The 17936-nt window shown below is 35.5% G+C and overlaps 1 protein-coding gene across 1 annotated transcript in view; it reads right to left on the minus strand.

Moving 5' to 3' along the window:
- Nucleotides 1-17936, minus strand: part of FER (FER tyrosine kinase) — a 273706-nt gene that overhangs the window by 87544 nt on the left and 168226 nt on the right. The window contains exon 16 of the mRNA XM_044680270.1: nucleotides 9097-9164. Within this exon, the coding sequence (XP_044536205.1) occupies nucleotides 9097-9164 (68 nt within the window). The remainder of the gene's footprint in view (nucleotides 1-9096; nucleotides 9165-17936) is intronic.

Below are 17936 nucleotides of genomic sequence, written 5' to 3' on the forward strand. Positions count from 1 at the left end.
AGCAGGAAGGATGTCTCACAATAGCTCCAGCTGATGATGTTGAAATCCATCTCATGAGAAGATGGGGTCGTGAGCATAGAGACTCAACTTAGCACTGCCCAGATGTCTCAAATTCAGATGGAAGCACGGAATGAGCATGATTCAATACCACATCTTCACTGAAGACCACTGCAGATCCTCCAAAGAGTGGGAATAGATCCACATGGCCCAAGCCCCTATCTGTAGCTGAATATTTTTTTGACCATCACCAGTCAGTAGAAGACCAGGCAAGGAGAGGAGGGAGGGATACAAAAGTTCAGGGCAAAGGCTCCAGGTATGTGACCATGAAAGGCAAAAAGGGGCCTGATCATTCTATAAAAATGCTGCCAAGACCTGGAAATCATTCAGTGACTCCAAGGTCAAACAGGGAAAATACCTCTTCCTGACCTTTCTTAGACCATGCCCTTTCCAGTTGTCCTAAAGTAATGATACCTAGTTACAGTTAATGGTTCCATATTGGAGTACCAGGCCAGCTCTAAGTAGGGCTTCTTCTTTTCATATTCCTCCTCCTCTTCTTCCTCACTTTCAATCTCATATCTAAGAGGCCTCACTTCTTTAGGTGCCACAGAGGTTATGGACCTACATCACTATGTCTGTTGCTCTGAGCACCGGGGATGTAGGTCCCAGCACAAAATACAGGGGAAAGTCACTGTGGGAGCCTCCCAGGAGATCTCAGACCATCTTGAAGCTGAGGCATAGAGAGTCATTCTGTGCACTATGGTACACTTAGCTATTTAACCAGCTAGATGTGTGGTTTTATGAAATCAGTTAAACTCCCTAGGACTCATGTTAGCTCAATTACAAAATGAAGTTGATCTGTAAAATTCCTTCCTTTATTAATATTCTATGACTACTTTATACCATTAGCATAAAACCTGAAATCAGTAGGAAAGGAAACTAATATAATGTAAGCAAAATCAAAGTCAAGTATCTAGAACCATATAATTACAGATGTGTTTGCTTCTTGTCAACATTAGTTACTAAATAGTTAAATTAAGGAGCATGAATTCAAATTACAAAATATTCTTCTGTTACCAAAAGTATTAAATTGGGATTCTGCAGAAGTATTGTTGGGCAGTCATTACATTCAAGTGTATTATAGTTATCTGTGTACTAGTCTTGGCTCTCCTTCTTACCTAAAAATCTCTTTGTGAAAAAATTTTAATATCCCTGAATGCAAAATAGATGCTTAAAAATGTTGAATGATAAAACTTAATACAAACTGTTTTACAAACAGGAACAAATGAGTTAAAACTACAGATATTATTCCCACTATACAGATGAAGAAACTGAGGTTCAAAGATGTTAAGTGGCTTGTCAATAGTTGCAATATTAACTGGCAAAGGTGATATTCAAACTAAGGTCTGCAAGTCCAGATTTCTTTCTCAGAAAAGTTGGCAGAATTAAATTCTTGCTTATCTCACCAAATGCTAAAATATCATTTTTTAATTTTATCTTTTATCAATTAAAATCAATCTAAAATTATGATATGGGAGGGGGGAACCAAGATGGCAGAGTAGCAGCATGGAAACCTAGAATTGCTCTGAGAATCCTTTCAAACCAACCTTAAAATAGCACTTCAAAATGAATACTAGAGTCACAGATCCAACAAGAGGAAAGAGTGAAGTAACTCTTCTGCAGAAAACAACTTGAAAGATAGGGAGAGAGTGTCTATTTCACTGGAGTGAGGGTGGAGTCAGAAGTAAGATTGAGCAGAAAGGAGTGCAAGCTACCCACTGTCTACCTACTTCGCCAGGATCCTGAACCTATATGGGCACAAGCCAACTTCAAGAACCCAGTACCCTGCCTAATCCAACAACAAAGCACCACATGCCCACTCACTGAAGTCCCAAGCCCTGAAATAAGTCTGCACTGAGGCCCCAAGTCTGTGGTGGTTGGCCCATTCAAGCCTGTTTTGAAGCCCCAACCCCCGGAGCAAAGTAGTTGACAGTGTTCCGAGTCCTGCAAATCATGAGCAGTCCCTAGAGGAGATTTAATCAGCAGCATGAGATGGCTTCCAGAGCTCTCAGTCCACTATTTGACAAAAACTGCTGGGAAAATTAGAAAACAATATGGGAGAGATTAGGTTTAGATCAACATCTTACACCCTATACCAAGATAAATTCAGAATGAGCAAATGACTTTAAATATAAAGAGGGAAATTATAAGTAAATTAGGTGAACACAGAATAGTATACCTATCAGATCTATGAGAAAGGAAAGAATTTAAGACCAAACAAGAGAGAATATTAAAAGAATGTAAAATGAATAATTTTTATTACATTAAATTGAAAAAGTTTTGTACAAACAAAACCAATGCAATCAAAATTAGAAGGGAAGGGACAAATTGGGGGAAAAATGTTTATAACAAAAACCTCTGACAAAAGTCTAATTTCCGGGGGCAGCTGGGTAGCTCAGTGGATTGAGAGTCAGGCCTAGAGACGGGAGGTCCTAGGTTCAAATCTGGCCTCAGACACTTCCCAGCTGTGTGACCCTGGGCAAGTCACTTGACCCCCATTGCCCACCCTTACCACTCTTCCACCAAGGAGCCAATACACAGAAGTTAAGGGTTTAAAAAAAAAAAAAAGTCTAATTTCCCAAGTCTATAAGGATCTAAGTCAATTGTACAAAAAAAAAAAAAAAAAAAAAAAAAAAAACAACCCAAGCCATTTCCCAACTGATAAATGGTCAAGGGACATGAATAGGCAGTTTTTAGATAAAGAAATCAAAACTATCAATAAACACATGAAAAAGTATACTAAATCTATCATAATTAGAGAAATGCAAATCAAACAACGCTGAGGTACCATCTCACACCTAGCATATTGGCCAATATAACACAAAGGAAACTGATAAATGTTGGAGAGGATGTGGCAAAATTGGGATATTAATACACTGCTGGTGGAGTTGTGAATTGGTCCAACCATTCTGGAGGGCAATTTGGAACTATGCACAAAGGATTTTAAAAGTCTGTGTACCCTTTGATCCAGCCATACCACTGCTAGGTTTGTAACCCAAAGAGATAATAAGGAAAAAGACTTGTACAAAAATATTTATAGCCACACTCTTTGTGGTGGTAAAAAAATGGAAAATGAGAGGGTGTCCATTGATTAGAGAATGGCTAAACAAATTGTGGTAGATGTTGGTGATGGAATATTACTGTGCTGAAAGGAATAAAGAAATGGAGGAATTCTATGTGAACTGGAAAGATTTCCAGGAACTGATGCAGAGTGAAAGGAGCAGAACCAGGAGATGTTTGTACATAGAAAGTGAAACACTGTGGCACAATCAAATGTAATAGACTTTTCTACTAGCAGCAATGCAATGATCCAGGACAATCCAGAGGAACTTATGAAAAAGAACGCTATCCATATCCAGAGAAAGAACTGTGGGAGTAGAAATACAGAAGAAAAACATATGATCAATTACATAGTTCGATGAGGATGTGATTAGGGTTTTGACATTAAAAGATCACTCTACTGCAAATATTAATAACACGGAAATAGGTCTTGATCAATGACACATGTAAAATCCAGTGGAATTGCTCATCAGCTCAAGAATAGGGGAGGGAAAAGGAGAGGGAAAGAACATAAATTGTGTAACCATGTAAAAAAAAAATTGCAAATTAATTAATTAATTAATGAAAAATAGTAAAAAGTGCTATCCAAAGTCAAAGAAGGGACTGTTTGAGTCTGACTAAAGATAGAAACATGCCATCTCTCATTTTATTTATTTTGTAAGTTTTTTATTGTATGTGTCTTCTGTATTAACTTTGGGAATATGGAACTATATACTGCATGGAAGTACTGGTATAACTTGTAACAAATAATTTACCACCTGGGGGTGGAGGGTGGTAAGGGAATCACGAAATACCAGAAAACAATTGTAAAAATTTCTACAACTAATTGAAAAATAAAATAAAATAAAGTTTAAAAAATAATTGAAAAATGTTTAACAAAATAAATATGCAGCATAGGCAATATTAATTTGTGACTTTCTAATTCAATATACAGCCTGCAGGGATCCCTTTATATTTGAGTTTGATTACTGAACTAGTCCAACTACCTCATTTAAAGGGGAGGAAATGAAGAAATTATATGATAATTATAAATTAATACTATTTGATATTATTTGATTATTGTTTGATGTCATATTATAATGTTAGGACTCCACATATGGAGTCACTTAAGCTAAATGTTCTTAATTCCCATAGAAACATAGTATAGGCAAATTAGATAGTTGTATTTTTCCATTGTTAGCTTTATGTCAGATGGATAAGGCTTGCGGCTTTAGTAGGGAAAAACGTTTAACCTAATACAAGGGCCTTCAGTCATTCTCCTCTTGATGCTTTAGTTATTATTAGATCATCCAAGAAACTCTTCCTATGTGAGCTTTACCCAAACCTGATGTTGATCTGGACCCTGAGAATTTTCCAACATCTCGACATAATAAGGAATGCCCTCTCTTACATCTGGCACCCATTACTGTTCTCAACTGAGCCTATTCTTTAGGTATATAATCTTGCCACTTGAACTCCAACTAAGAAGGTGTTTCTTCCCCAATACATTTTCATGATCCAGCAACTGGGGTCAGTTTCTTGCATGTGGGGAAAAACTTCTGTCTTTATTTGGTGGAGTGTATGCTTATGATTTGTTTACCTGCCTGCTACATCATATAACAATAAAGCTCATGATTGTATCACTTCCTTGAGTATCAGTTTTCTAGAAATCCAAAACCCAGATATTGCTTTAAGATATTGCCAGGAAGGCTAAATAAAGCAGATTCTAACTCATATATGCTGCAAAATAATGCTATCTGGTGTACCTGAACAGAACAGGGAATGGACTAAAATATGATCTTAGAAATGAAGAATCTGTGTGGAATGTTTGGGAATGGCAAGTAAACTACTTCAGGATGCAAATTGTAGGTTGATTCATTTTGAGAAGAGAGTGAAATTAACTTCAAGCCTAAATAAATATAAACTATAAAAGACTATACAAATTGTGGCTAAATGGATAAACCAAAAGGGGATTTTTGTTTATGTATTTTTTAATATATGCATGAAGAGCTCTGCCTCCTGCCTCTTATCCATTGGTTGGACTTACAGTGATGAAAATTCTAACTCTTAAAGAGCATTAGCCAACATTATATTTAGTCATGGCCAATGCAGGAAAAAAATGTGTGTGTGTGTGTATATGTGTGTGTATGTGTATATATGTGTGTGTGTGTGTATAGAGAAAAGTAGCACATTATCTTTAAAAAACTCAAAATATTTTAAAAATCAAAAAAGTAGGACACGACAAAATATGGCATATAATTGAATAATTTGATTTTTTAAAACCAAGGCAAAAGAGCAGGAAGGAAAAGGCAATTGGAGTTAAGTGACTAGCCCAGAGTTACTCAGTTCAGATGGTGCCCTAGTTAAGCACACCTCTGACTTAAATGCCAACCAGAGATAGATAATTGACAAAAGCAATACGAAATTAGAATGTAAATAGGGCAAGAATAGATGAGCTGCAATCTACATCAAAGGAGGGAACTATTTAGTAAAAGAGATTACAGATCCATAAGTATAAAGAAAAATGTGATTCAAGATAAACAAATGTGCCACAAACTAATGTTTCTCATTATGTCTAGATATATGATAAAAACAAAATAATCCCTTTCTTTATCTTTCCACAAGGAAAACCTGGAAACATTCCTCATTTAGTTGAAATTTCATTTGTCATCTAGTTTTATCAGAGGGTGGAAGGTCTGTGAACTTAAAAAAATTTATAAAGATTTCAACATAGCTGTTTTCCTTTGTAATCTTATATATTTATTTTATGCAATTAAAAGTATTTTTCTAAGATAGCACCTATTGATTTCGACAGAATGCCAAAAGATTCTGGCACACAAAAAAGGTTAAGAAAAACTTATTTATTGTGAGAATATCAAGAATAGTACAATTTAATCCATTTACATTTGTTAGACAAGGATTCCACACTAAAGACCAACAGCTAATGTAAGACTTATAGATACTATAAAAACAGTGTGATTCTTAGCATCCTCTGCCCTTTTCCCAAAATTCTGCCATAATTTCTAAAGAAAAAGAAAGTTGATGCATAGGATGAAGGGTCATTTTACAGTTAGTTCATCAAAGTGAATTTATTAATTGCTTTATTATATGCCAGAGCATACAAAGAAAGGTAAGAATAGGGTCCCTTTCCTCGAGGAGTTCACATTCCAAATGGGAGACACAACAAACAAACAACTATACAAAAAAACCAAAATATATGCAGTGTATAAAGGATTCCATCTTTGGAGGAAGACACTAGTAGGGATGGATTCGGGGGTAGAATGAATTAAGAGGTTAAGCTAAGCCAGGAAAAACTTCTTGAGGAAAGTGAGAGTGGTACAGAGTCTTGAGGAAAGCTGAGGAAGCCGGAAGGTTGAAGTGTCAGAGAATGAGCACATTTCAGACATGGAGCAGGCATTGAAAAGGCACAGATTTAGGAGATGGAGGAAAAGCAATAAAGTAAGTATTACTAGCTCATAAAATGTGTGATAGAGTAAAACATAAGAAAACTGGAAAGATAGGAATGTGAAAATTTCTAAGGGCTTTAAATGTCAAAAAAATGATTTTATATTTTATCCTGAATATGACAGAGCACTGATGGAATTTACTGAGTGGGGAATGGAAGTGATGTGAGACTTGGTCTTTAGAAAAATCATTTTGGCAGCTGTGTGGAGGACAGATGGGAATTGGGAGAGCCAAAGAAAGAAGACCAACCAGTGAGCTACTGAAATAGTCCAAGCAATGAGGAATGAGGTCCTAAGCCAGAGGGTGGTGGCTGTATGAGAAAAAAGGGAGCAAATCTTAGAGAGGCTATAAAGATAGAAATGACAAAACTCGGTAAAAAAAATTAGATATATGGAGTACAAAAAAAAAAAAAGTTGAAGATGACAACAAGGTTGTGAGCTTAGTTGACTGAGAGGATAGTGATGACCTTTATATTCATATATAAGTCCAGAAGAGGGGAAAAGTTTGAGTGGAAAGATTTATTTCTATTTTAGACATGCTGGGTTTGAGATGCTTACATGGTATCCAGTTTAAGATGTCCAAAAGGAAGTTATTGAGTTGAGACTGAAGCTCAGGAGAGATATTAGAGTTAGATACATATATAGATTTAGGAATCATTTGAGGAGAAATAATTATTGAGCCCACTGGAACTTATGAGATCGAGGAGTAGAATGGTATAGAGGGAAGAGGAACTAGAACAGAGCCTTAGGGTATATCAGTAGTGTGATCTAAATGAAGATATAGCAAAGGAGACTAAGAAAGGAAGGGTCATTAGGCATGAGGGAAACCAAGAGAAAATGTGATCACAAAAAACTAAATATGATAGTATTCAGGAGAAGAGGATCATCAACAGTGTCAGTGTTTACAGAGAGATTAAAAAGATGTGAATTAAGAAAAGCTCATTAGATTTAGCAATTAAAGACAATTAAAAAAAACCAATAGATAAAAAGTGGGGATGAAACAGGGAAATCTGCAAAAGACAGAAGAGGATCACGGACATATGTAGAGGAGTTTACCTTGACAAGGAGAAGAGACTTCATAAGAGAGAGGTAAAAGAGATTGTCAAGTAAGATGTCTGAGTGATAAGAGATATGGGGTAACAGAGAACTCTTGGTGAATGGTCTTAATTTTTTCAGTAAAACATGAAGTTGGGGCAGCTGGGTTGTGGACTGAAAGCCAGGCCTAGAGACAGAAGGTCCTAGTTTCAAATCTAGCCTCAGACACTTCCTAGCTATGTGACCCTGGACAAGTCAGTTCACCCCCACTGCCTAGCCCTTACCACTCTTCTGCCTTAGAAACAATATTTGGTTCTAAGGTAAGGGCTCATAAATAAATAAACAATTAAGCAAACAATTAAACAAATAAAACAGATGAATGAATAAATAAATAAATAAGCAAACAAGCAAATAAATAAGTGAATGGCTAGGCAGATAAATAAACAAATAAATGGAAATATGAAATTTTGGTTTAAGCTGAATGAGTTGCAAGACTATAAGACATAGGAGGCTTGAGAAGGGATAAAAAGGTTTGAAATATCTGTTGTGGTTAATGGGAAAGTAAATTAACTAAGGAGGTATAAAGGACTGCATTGCTATAGTAAGGGTCCAGTTGAAATTATATAACATAAATTTGTAGTAGAGATAGTTATTGTAGTTTTATGCTTTTTTTTAGCTTTGTTTGGTAGCTCATGAATGGGAATGAAGATGCCAAATGGAGGTAGTTTAGCAAGGCATGCTTACTGGTGGGACAAGGAAGTAAGGGATTTGAAACATAGAGGGCTATGCTGATTTTGCTCATATCAACCCTTTGGTTTGTTGAAACAAAAAAGGTTGGAGTACAGCTAATGCAGAGGGGATGACCTAAGAAAGAATTAAGGTATGGAGATATTAGATGTAATGGTGAATAAAAAGAACAGGGGTAGGGCCTGTAAACATAAAGAAAGATGGAAAGATTTAAGTAATTTCCGACTTCATTGAAAGAGAAATGTAGAATTTGTGGTTGATGACAAGAACAAGAGAAGACAATCTTTTCTCCAACAGATAAAGTGTATAAGAATTTGAAGAACTAGGAAATTAGGATATTCAAGGGAACATTACAATATGTATTCAAATCTTTTAATATGAGGGTAGGAGTTGAGGAGTTGAGAAAAATTGTGAATCAAGTACAAAATCACTGAGAAGGGAAGGAAATGGGAGTTGATGGATAATGGCCACCAGGATCTGATTGGTATTACATTTTGAACAGTGTGAACCTCAAAGAAGAAGTTGCCTACTAATGATGGTAGAGGAAAAGTGTGGAATTCATGATGAGAAGCAAAGTAATTTCAGACCACTCACCATTAGGTGAGGGGAAGGAAAAAAGATAAGGGTAAAAGAACAACCAGTTGTGAAAGGGTGGCCAAGGATACAGTATCATCAGGAAGGAACCAGGTGATGAGTGTCATTAGATGGGAAGAATAAGAAAGGAAAACATTTAAGATGAAAGAAAATTTGTTACTTATAAAGTTGGCATTCTGGAGCACAGTGAAATGGGTGGGTGGATCAGGAGTGAGACATTTGGGAATACTGTTGAGAGAAATGGCAGTGAGGTAGTGACCAGTTGAGAATGTATAAAGTTTATGCTGGTTCAGACTACCTGGGATGGGCATAATATGAGATGGAAAGAATATGCTAACCATTGAGGAATGAGTCTTATCAGAGTAGGGTTTAGCTAACATTATTTCTAATATTGATCAAAATGGTTCTTCTACACCTGACACACTTCATGCTACTTCCACACCTTTGAGGCTTCTAGTCCAGGTTACAATATTTTACGCTTTGTCTTCCCAAATCCTAATCATCTTAAAGTAAAACTCAAGCCTAATTTCTTAAAGTCATTTAGTATTACAATCAATCCATATATTTCTTTCATTAACTCTTACAGAGCTTGGGTATTCCAAGTAATTTTGGGAAAAATTATACAAATTGTTCTTTTACTGTTTCATATATGCCTTGCCCTAATGACTAAGTTTAAATCTCCATCAGGGTAGGATCAATACCTTATTGCATCTCCTTTGATGGAGGAGATGTTTAATAAATATTTGTTGATTAACTAAAATTCACATTTGACAGGAAAATATAGATTGAAAAGAAATAAAGGAAAAAATTATTAACATTATTATATGGCCTCTGATGCTTACTTATTATAAGCAGAGTAGGAAACTTTAGACTTTGTTTCAAATAGAATGAGATGTGAAATTAAAGCCTTTATTCAAATTCATTTTATTAAAAGGTCAAGTTAAAATGTATTTGTCTGAATGATAGCCAAATTTTAAAAAAATACTCACAGTTTACAGAGGGATTGGGGGCATTCTCTTCCTTTCATCAAATTGACTTTACCTCCAGCAATAAGCATCTAGATTTCAGATGACTGATTATCCTTACACCACACATATACATTCAACCATCAGAACTACCAGTCATTATCATCAACACCACGACCACTATCACCAAACTAAGGACCAAACTCCAGAAACTAATAAATATATGTGTTAAGACTACCTGGTTATGTTTGATCATTTTAATATTGCTATTATGAAAGCTAAGTCATTCAATCCTTTCTTACTTCATATTCGCCTTCACTAAAAGAAAAGGAGGTTTATTTGATATTGTTAGTGATTTTATTTTTAATTAAAAAGTAGGTTTGTCAACAAGGTGGCTCTCCCATAAATCTTGGTGTTCTAGTGAAAGTTGTACAGCTTAAATCATGAATCATCATCTATATACTTTCTCTTTCACACCTCTACTATTTCTCTTACCTTCTCAGTACCCCCCAAAGACAAAAAAAGAGTAAGAGTAGGTAAAGGTTACAGTTGTGGTCATTTAGCTCTGAAAATTTAAAAAATATCAGGGATAGCAACAGTGTGAAAGCAAGAAAATAGCAATTCTTACATTAAGTATTACCGTCTGACTCTTTCAGGGTTTTGTTTTGTTTTTTGTTTGTGTGGTTTGGTTTTTTGCCATTCATTCTGAAGCCCCGCAGCAATGTTGTTTTATTTTTGGTAGTTAAAAGAAAACCTACAGAAGACACAGTTGGAGGCCAGTAGTCTAGCTGGAATTACTACAGAGAACTAAACTTTAAAAGAATTTATGATCATAAAAATGAGAAAAAAATGGAATCTGCTTTTTCTAAAATAGTAAACAGAAAGAGACACAAAAAAGTATTGTGGGAAGAAATTAGAAGCTATTTGGGTGCCTAGATTTAGTTGTCTGTCTTATCTTTATTTTCAGGTTATTGAAATTTCTACCCTACTGTTATTACAATTTAGACTTGTACTAATATGTCTTAGTAATCTGTGTGTTGAACTGGCATCACCACTCATGAAATCTGAAATGAGGTAATTACTTCGATGGAAAAGCTGAATGGAATTTTTTTCTGATTTTGAATATTTATCATTTAGAACCAGAATGAGAGAATTTCAGAATCTCTGGAGAATATTAAGGGGCCATGAACAAGGTCCCTTCTCCTCTACAGTATGTAAGGATAAGGGATAAAGGATAGGAAAATTTTTTCCTATTCCTTATCCTTACAAGTATACATCTTGGACAAGGATAATTCACCCTTTGTTTTTGTTGCTTTAAAAAAAAATAAGGATACAAATCGAACAGATTTCCAGAATCCAGAATCCAGAAATGGATTATTAGGATGGTTTTTTTCTTTTGATAAGGGGAGAGAAAGTAGAATCCATACAGTGATCCAGAAATTCTTCACTAAATCAGCAAACATGTTCTAAGACATGTTTAAAAGTTTTAATTCAATGAAGAAATATGGCTTCCATACAGAAAATTAATGTAACAACTTCATTTTTCTCAAAGAGGCTGCAGAGAAACTAAAATGGGGTTGTGGGGAGTACTAAATGCTTATTTCTTACATTGAAAATTTTAAAAAATCCTTTGCAGCGTCTATATTAAATCAATTTCTTATTAAGATTAGAAGTACCAAAAACAATTCCCATTCATCCCTCTGGCTCTGTTCTGTTTTTTTTTCACTCTTCTACTTTAAGCCTCAGGATGTTGGATACTGGCACTGTTATCATCATATTCTATTCAATTCTGCAAATATCGTATAACATATATAAATATATAAATACACGCATGTGTATGCAAGTAGTACTTATTTACCTCTGATCTTGTTTCCTGCAGTCAGTTCCAACCTATCATTTGTTTTTTAGACATCTTATTTTTTATACTCTATTGAACTGCTGTTTGGTTTCATTCTACAGTCTCCTCATGTTCAACTTATCCATCATATTGGTTATATCCATAATTCCTCTGCCACCTGAATAATGTTTGGCTTATGAGTTAAGCTTTATTTTGCATATCCAGTACTGACAAATCCATTATAAAGCACCTTGATAATCCTTGCCTTCTCAACCTTAGTGCATAATTTTTTCTTAAGACTTCCAACTTATAACATATATATAATAATTTCCTGAACATATGGCAGATATGGCATTTTCATCTTTTAATATAGTTACTATAAATGTAAGCTCCTTCATGTATTTTTCACTGAGGCATCATAAGGATATGAATTACCTCAAAGTATACAAAGTAAATATTTAGTTGATTACTTATGTCAGTGCTAATTTATCAATTAACTCTATCTTCAACGTCTATACATACAACTTTTCTCTGTGTTTTACAGAGCCAGAGAAGAACTTTTCTCAAAACTTGACTGAATAAGAAAGCATGTGAATTTTTTTCGTGTAATGATGATACTATGAGCAGCTAGATGGTGCAGGGAATTCAGTGATGGGTCTGAAGTCAGGAAGATGAGTTCAGTCTGGCCTCAGATGCTTACTGTGTGACTCTGGGCAAGTCATTTAATTCATTTACCTCAGGTGCACATAAAATGGACAAAACAATTGCACCTTCCTCCTGTAATAATTACAATTTAAATTATGAGGCTGTTAGTAGCTTTTTAGTGGCTTTATTATAGCAAAATAGAGACAGTAAAAAGAGGGAAAAGGATTCCTTCAGTTAAGTGAGCAGAGCACAAAGTCAGAGACCCAACACCTGCCACACCTAAAAAAGAGCCCTGTGATGGGTCTCAGCCAAATTTATCTCCCAAATCCCTGTACGTCAAATGAGGACGTAATTAAAAGGATGCTGGGAATTTAGCTCAGATGTAGCAAATTTTCCACCTCCACACTTGCAAGGTTGCTGTGATCATCAAATTGGATCATAATTTTTAAGTGCTTAGTACTGTTTTGGCACATAGTAAATGCTATTAAAATGTTAATTATTTTATTATCTACAGAGAAGCTTCAAAGGAATTTATATTAATCAGACATTTTATTCATGACTCATCTCATATTGACTTCTTATTTTCATTTTATTACATGGATAAAATACAAATTATAAATATAATCATCAAAGAAATAGTCTAGATTTTCACATTTCACTTTTGAGTGTACTAAGAATTTATTTTTAGCATAATCATTTCAGTTATGATAGATCAACTAAAAAGTTTCAAGAAGAAAAAAACAATCTTTTAATTAAAATTTTAGAGTTTTAAAATATTTATTTACTTATTTTTAACATTTCTTTTTTTCCTATTTTGATTTCCATATTCTCTTCCATTCCTCCCATTGCTCAGTCCACCCACTGAGAAGGCAAAAAGAATATGATATTGATCATATTTATTGATATAATTCTGCTGAAAACAGCCTGTTCATATGATTTGAACATTTATCAGTTGGGGAATGGCTCTTCATTGTCTAGAATAAATGAGGCTTTTATCAGAGAAACTTGACATAAAAAATTTATATTACTTTATTGTCTATCATCGCTTTTAGTAAAATGATTATCTTTTAATTGGGTCTAATTTTGCTTTTGTTTTTCTCCTAAGATCATGATTGCCACCTCTGCCCTCTTCACTTTGGCTAAAGCACTCTGCTCCAGGCTTCATTTGAACTCTGTTTGTCTTTGTGTCCCAAGTATGCCATCCAAAACCTTCTCTCCCATAGCCTCATGTATCTCATTCTCTTGTCCTTCTATCTTCCTATTGGGTAAGACAGATTTCTATACTCAAATGAGTATAACAATATAGGAATATATTCTTACCTCTTTGAACCAATTCCATTGAGAGTGAGGTTCAAGAATTGCCCCCATTCCCTTCTATTTTTTCCACCATTATAAAAGCTCTTCTTTGCATGTCTCCTTTATGTGAGAAATTTTCTCCCATTCTATAGTTCCCTTCCTCCTTCTTTCTCACTCCTATATTGGGGTGGGGGGGTGTTTGAAGAGGAATCATTCAAACATGATTGACCTACATTGGTGCCCTCTACTTATGCAGACTGCTAATTGCCTTAATAATTATAAATTTCTTAGGTGCTGTCATCTACCTATATAGGAACATAAGCAATTTAAGTCCACTGAGTTCCTTATAATTGCTCTTTCATGTATATCTTTTTCTTTTTTAATTGAATTTCAAAGTTATAAGAATAAAGAGAGCCAGTAACCAATGTTATGATAGAGGGGAGAGAGTCTATGAGGTGAGACTCTCTTCTAGCTCTCCCCTCCTGCCAAATATGCACTAGGAGACTTTGAGGGGGCGTTACCTCGAAACTGGGTGACCTGGATGGTCATGCCACCCCAAAGAAGTTGGGCACAAGGCTCCCCTATAAGATGAGGCATGGGGGACACTAATCTAATTCTGAATGAGGGCGGGGTTCACGCAAGCCTCCCCCGAGGCCAGCCAACTTGACAGCGAGTGGTCCCGCTTCAAGATGGAGGCAGCCAGACCAAACTGTGATTCCCCTCCCCCTCGTCTCTCAGGCACTCTGAAACGCTCTCTGACTAATGAATGGCTTTTAATATTTGCAATTTAGGGGTTGGGAAATGAGGTGAAGGGCAGAGATATTTTAGGGTGCCCTCTTCTCTATTTCTATGGGGTCCATCACTCTGGTGGGAACCTTTGGGGTCCCCACTCCTAAGTGTCTCCCTCCTTGTCCCTTCTCCTTCTGTTTCTATTTCTATCCTCTTCTATAATTGCAAGTTAGACCAGAAAGGGTCTCTCAGCAAGGTTGGGTAAAGGGAGGAGCCCAAGAGATCACTCCCAAAATGGAGTCCCAAAACTTAGCTAACTCGTTGCTGGGTGAGATGCAATGGAATCTTTGAACAGGGAATAAGGGTTTCAATAGCCAAAGAAAGATCATCAGGAAGCCCTCAGGACTGGATCCGAGCTGAGATGTTCTCCTCCTCCCTCTCTCAGTCCTCCACCAGGAGTTCTCTCCTCCCCTCCTTCCTCCTCCTACCCAGAATTCCCTCTGGTCTCAACCATCACCAACTGTAACCAACTGTCAGCCACTCCTTCTTTGGCTCCTCCTGTCCCATCCACCTTGCAAAAATTCCATCCTTACACAGTCAAATTTCTATTCAACTTTCATCTTTTCACTAAGAATTCTTAGAAATCTTCTATTTCTTTAAATATCCATTTTTCTCCACAAAGGATTATTCTCAGTTTTGTTGTGTAAATGATTCTTGGTTGTAATCCTAGCTACTTTGCTTTCTACAATATTGTATTCCAAGTTCTTGGATCCTTTAACATGGAAGCTTCTAAATCTTATGTGATTTTGACTGTGATTTCACGATATCTGTATTTTATGTTGTCTAGGGTGATTTTAAATGTTGTTTCTCTTTCTACCTCTTGCTGCTGCGATGTGTTGGAAATATATAGAAATGCAGATGATTTATGTGCATTTATTTTGTATCCTGCCACTTTGCTAAAGTTGTTGATTATTTCTATTAGCTTTTTAGTTGATTCTCTAGGATTTTTTAAGTAGACCATCATATCATCTGCAAAGAGTGATAGCTTAGTCTCCTCATTGCCTATTTTGATACCTTCAATTTCTTTTTCTTCTCTAATTGCAACTGCTAGTGTTTCTAGTACTATGTTGAATAATAGAGGTGATAATGGGCATCCTTGTTTTACTCCTGATCTTATTGGGAAGGCTTCTAATTTATCCCCATTGCATCTGATGCTTGTTGATGGTTTTAGGTATATACTGTTTATTATTTTTAGAAAAGGTCCTTCTATTCCTATACTTTTCAGTGTTTCCAATAGGAATGGATGCTGTGTTTTGTCAAAGGCTTTTTCAGCATCTATTGAGATAATCATGTGATTTTTGTTTGTTAGACTGTTGATATGGTCAATTATGTGAATGGTTTTCCTAATGTTGAACCATGCTTGCATTCCTGGTATAAATCCCACCTGAGCATGGTGGATGATCTTCTTAATTACTTGCTAGAGTCTCTTTGCTAGTATTCTATTTAAGATTTTTGCATCTATGTTCATTAGGGAGATTGGTCTGTAGTTTTCCTTCTCTGTTTTTGATCTACCTGGCTTTGGAATCAGTACCATATTTGTGTCATAAAAGGAATTTGGTAGGACTCCTTCTTTGCTTATCATATCACATAATTTGTATAGTATTGGGATTAGTTGCTCTTTGAATGTCTGATAGAATTCACTTGTGAATCCATCAGGCCCTAGCGATTTTTTGTAAGGGAGTTCTTTGATGGCTTGTTCAATTTCTTTTTCTGATATGGGATTATTTAGATATTCTATTTCTTCTGCTGTTAATCTAGGCAATTTGTATTTTTGTAAATATTCATCCATATCTCCTAAATTGTTATATTTGTTGCCATATAATTGGGCAAAATAGTTTTTAATGATTGCCTTATTTTCCCCTTCATTAGAGTTGAGGTCTCCCTTTTCATCTTTGATACTGTCAATTTGGTTTTCTTCTTTCCTTTTTTTTTTTAATTAGATTGACCAGTACTTTGTCTATTTTATCTGTTTTTTCAAAATACCAGCTTCTAGTCTCATTTATTAATTCAATAGTTCTTTTACTTTTGATTTTATTAATTTCTCCCTTGATTTTTAGTATTTCTAATTTAGTTTTCATCTGGGGATTTTTTATTTGCTCGCTTTCTAGTTTTTTAAGTTGCATACCCATTCCCTAATCTCTGTCCTCCCTAATTTGTTAATATATGCACTCAAGGATATAAATTTCCCCCTGAATACTGCCTTAGCTGCATCCCACAGAGTTTGGTAGGATGTCTCATCATTGTCATTCTCTTCAATGAAGTTGTTGATTTCTTCTTTGAATAACTGGTTTTGGAGAATCATATTATTTAATTTCCAATTAGTTTTTGATTTGCCTGTCCAGGTGCCCTTAATAATTATTATTTTTATTGCATTATGATCTGAGGTTACATTTATTATTTCTGCTCTTTTGCATTTGTTTGCAATGTTTCTATGCCCTATTACATGGTCAATCTTTGTGAATGTACCATGTGAAGCTGAATAGAAGGTGTATTCCTTTTTGTCCCTATTTGTTTTTCTCCACATATCAATTAAATCTAATTTTTCTAGGACTTCATTCACCTCTCTTACCTCTTTCTTATTTATTTTTTGGTTTGATTTATCTAGATCTGAAAGAGGAATATTTAGATACCCCACTAGTATGGTTTTACTATCTATTTCCTTCTTGAGATCTGCCAGTTTCTCCTTTATGAATTTCGATGCTATGCCGCTTGGTGCATACATATTGAGCAATGTTATTTCCTCAGTGTCTATACTGCCTTTAATCAGGATGTGATGACCTTCCCTGTCTTTTTTAATCATATCTATTTTTACTTTGGCTTTGTCAGAAATTACAATAGCCACTCCTGCCTTCTTTTTCTCATTTGATGCCCAAACTTGTGTATGTCCACCCACCTCATATGTGTTTCTTGTTGACAACATATGATAGGATTTTGGTTTCTAATCCACTCTGCTATTTGCTTCTGTTTTATGAGTGAGTTCATCCCATTCACATTCAGAGTTATCATTATCAGTTGTGCATTTGTTGACATTTTTGTATCCTCACCTAGTTCTACCCCTTCTTCTTACACTATTTCCTTTTAAACCAGTGGTTTGCTTTAAGCCAATATCCCTTATCCTCTCCCTTGATTAACTTCCCTTTCTACCCCCCCCCCCCTATTATTCCCCTCTTTTTATTTTTAAAGGCCTAATGAATTCCCTCCCCTTTTTCTCCCCTCCCTTTTTTGACCACCCCACTCCCCTGCTCCCCTTGGTTTTATCGCTTCTGACTTTCTCAGTAGGGTTAGATAGAGTTTTATTTCCCAATGGATAATATAGCTACTCTTCCCTCTCAGGGTTTATTACCCTGAGAGTAAGGTTTAAATATTACCTCTTAATGCTCTCTTCCTCTCCTTCTTATAATAGTATTCATCCCTTCCCCTTCCCATGCCCCCTTTGTAATAGAATATCCTATTTTTCTTATTCACTCA

Source organism: Gracilinanus agilis, chromosome 1, assembly GCF_016433145.1.
Source record: "Gracilinanus agilis isolate LMUSP501 chromosome 1, AgileGrace, whole genome shotgun sequence".
Lineage (NCBI taxonomy): Eukaryota > Metazoa > Chordata > Mammalia > Didelphimorphia > Didelphidae > Gracilinanus > Gracilinanus agilis.